A 3042-nucleotide genomic window follows, 5' to 3' on the forward strand; every position below is an offset into this window, starting at 1 on the left:
TGAGAAGATCACTAAGTAAGTGTGCACTTGTAAAGCTTTGAGCTTCAGTTTCCTCATCTAGAAAATGAGGTTATTTCAAGATGATCACTAAAGTCTTTTGGTAAAAGGTCCACGCACCATGAAACCAGGCTAGGTACTATCAGGTTTTGCCCAAGGTTGTCCTAGGATCCACACAAAGACCACAGGGTGTCTCCCCATCTACCACACAGTCTGAAAACACACAGTGCACACATCCCATCTGCCCCCAATTTTAATGTCTTGACTTTCAGCCAAAATTCATGACAATTACGTTACCTGACACTGCAGCTATCAACGGAATAGTAACCCAAAATTATTTTTGATTCCTGGCTAGGAGAATGAAAAACACTGCTTTTAATTTATTAACAAATTACCAGTTTATGATATGAAGTCACAAGCCACAAATCAAGTTTCTATGAAACACCATGACAGGCTACAGAAACACCATAAAGTAGCTACTGACATCTCATATGGTTGTCTTTCATTAAAAAGAAACTCCAAAAATTAAATTTTTAGCACTGTAGAAATGAGGAAGTCTGATTATTTTTAATCAGAAAAAGATGACCCAAGACAACAAATTCATCTTAGTTCTTTTAAAATAAAAAGTTCTTAGAATATATACTTTGCCCAAAATCTAAATAATAAGCAAAATAGAAATCTGTTTTCTAATTAGAAGCAAGAGTAAATTCAAAAGAATATAGAAAATGGCTTAAACATCCTTTTTACAAATAAGCAATCATATATGATGGGTAACTTCATTTAAAAGATTCTTATTTGAATATCTTATCATTTTAAATTCAAATAATGTTTTTCAGTTCTCTCTTTGGATTATAGAAATCATAAGCCCAAAGGCACGTGAGAATTCTCTAAAAGATTCGGGATGAGATTTCACACATAGTTTTGAAACATAATGAAGAAGTAAGAAGTCGTACCTTGAAATCATATGTGGCGTCTGGGTTTTCATCACAGGCAATAACTTCTGGTGCCATCCAGTAGGGTGTACCAATGAAAGTATTTCTCCTGCCCACTGTTCGATCAAGCTGGGCGCTGACTCCAAAGTCCACTATTTAAGAAAATGCAAATGAACAAAGTGTATGATTTTTATATGGTGATAAAATAAATGTGTTTTTTGTTAAAACACATGTAACATAAAATTTACCATTTTAAAGTGTTCTGTAGTATTAAGTACTTTCACGTTGCTGTGCAACCATCACCACCATTCATCTTCAGAACTTTTTCTTCTTCCCAAACTGAAACTCTGTCCCCATTAAACAAGAACTACCCCTTCTCCCCTCCCCCCAGCCCCTGTCAAGCACCATTCTACTTTCTGTCTCTATGAATCTGACTCCTATAAATGGAATCATACAGTATTTATTACTGGTTTATTTTATGTAGCATGTTTTCAAGGTTAATCTATATTGCAACATATGTCAGACTTATCTTCCTTTTTAAGGCTGAATAATATTCCATTGTATGTGGGTGCCACATTTTGTTTATCCATTCATCTGTTGATGGAGTTGATTCTTCCTTTTGGTATTGTGAATATGTATTTTTAAATTGTGTGTGTAAATCAAGTGTATCAATGATGAAATCACAAAGTGTTATATTTGGTCATACCAAGGCTCCACAGGAGCCAAAAATGGGTGTTAATTAAAAGGCGAGCTTAGTTGCTACAAAGGGTAATACTTAGAGGATACAAAGAAAGTGATTAAGAAATAAGTTTCTAGAGTCAGACTATTTAAATTTATATCCCATTTCTGCCATTTCCTAGTGATATGATCTAGTTTCCTGTTCTATAAAATGAGGATGATGATATCTACATAGAGTTGCTATGATGTTTAAGTGACATAATCTTTGTAAAAGTATCTTGTACAGGGCCTCACATATAATGTTCTCTCAACAATAAGTGTTAATTAGAGGTGACCGAATATTCTGAGGATAGCTTATGTTGTCAGTACATATATAACTGCTTTCCCTATATAACATATGCTTTTGTTTTACGAGGCATATTCATCAAAGTTTGGCCCTAAATACCAAATAAAAAAAATGAAAATTATATATTTTAACAAAAAGGCAAGAGCAAATTTGAAGATATAAACATAGGAGATGTTTTAAATCCCTTCGAAGATAAACAGTTATACTGACAGTGATTCTTTTCTAGAAGACAAATTGTGTATCCTATCAGATATTTGTCAATTCATGCTCTTACTCATATACACCAAGCAGACAAATGCATGTGGGGACTCTCTACCTTATTCTGACAATCCCAGATTTGTTGTGGAAAGGGCTCTAACGGACAGCGCCAGAGAAAAGGATTCCCTCACTAATAATTCTGGCAGCTGGAAGTGGGGTAATTAGCATGCATGTTAAGTAGAATAGTGGGTATTCATTTTGTATAGGTGACCTAGGTAATAATGAAAGCAACATAAATATAACTTAAACATATGGAAATACAAGAATTCATTATTCTAAATATATTTAACTGTAGATATTTTCAATTAAAAATGGGTCATCATTGTTCTGTTATAGCAGTAATAATGTAAACAAACAGTAAGATACAGGAAACCATTTCAAGGTCAGTCACTTCTAATATAATGGGTCTTTGCTAAAAAAAAAACAAACAAAAAAACTCAATTATTTCTACACATTGATTAAGCACATGATTCTGTTTACCATATTGTGTATCAATTCAGAGTACTTTTAGGAAGTGTTTTTAAAATAGACAAAGAAACATTTTCCATTCTATTTTTAGTATAGTGATCTCCAAACCCACAGTGGCAAATTTGCATTCAAATTTTCTGGAGTCAAATTTTTGTAAAAACATATTTACAAAAACAAAAATAAAAACAAAAACAAAAAAACAGCTATTGAAATAATCTTATCAATTCCTGCAATTCCTAGGCTCACTGGATTCTGTTCTTACCTAGTTTAACTTCTGCGTTTTCAGTCAGCAAGACATTTTGCCCTTTAATATCTCGATGAATCACTTTATGCTGGTGCAGGTGACTCAGCCCCTGGAGTGAC

General features: G+C 33.4%; 1 protein-coding gene across 5 annotated transcripts in view; it reads right to left on the reverse strand.

Annotated features, from left to right (window-relative positions):
* Window positions 1–3042, reverse strand: part of TNIK (TRAF2 and NCK interacting kinase) — a 366909-nt gene that overhangs the window by 120093 nt on the left and 243774 nt on the right. For 3 of the 5 annotated variants that reach the window (XM_023524725.1, XM_011380421.2, XM_023524730.1), the window contains one exon: window positions 1066–1081. In XM_023524725.1, coding sequence (XP_023380493.1) covers window positions 1066–1081 — 16 coding nt within the window. Of the gene's footprint in view, window positions 1–950; window positions 1082–3042 lie in introns of all 5 variants that reach the window. The other 2 variants (XM_011380430.2, XM_011380413.2) reach the window with 1 other exon arrangement.

Source organism: Pteropus vampyrus, unplaced genomic scaffold (genome assembly GCF_000151845.1).
Source record: "Pteropus vampyrus isolate Shadow unplaced genomic scaffold, Pvam_2.0 Scaffold12, whole genome shotgun sequence".
Classification (NCBI taxonomy): domain Eukaryota; kingdom Metazoa; phylum Chordata; class Mammalia; order Chiroptera; family Pteropodidae; genus Pteropus; species Pteropus vampyrus.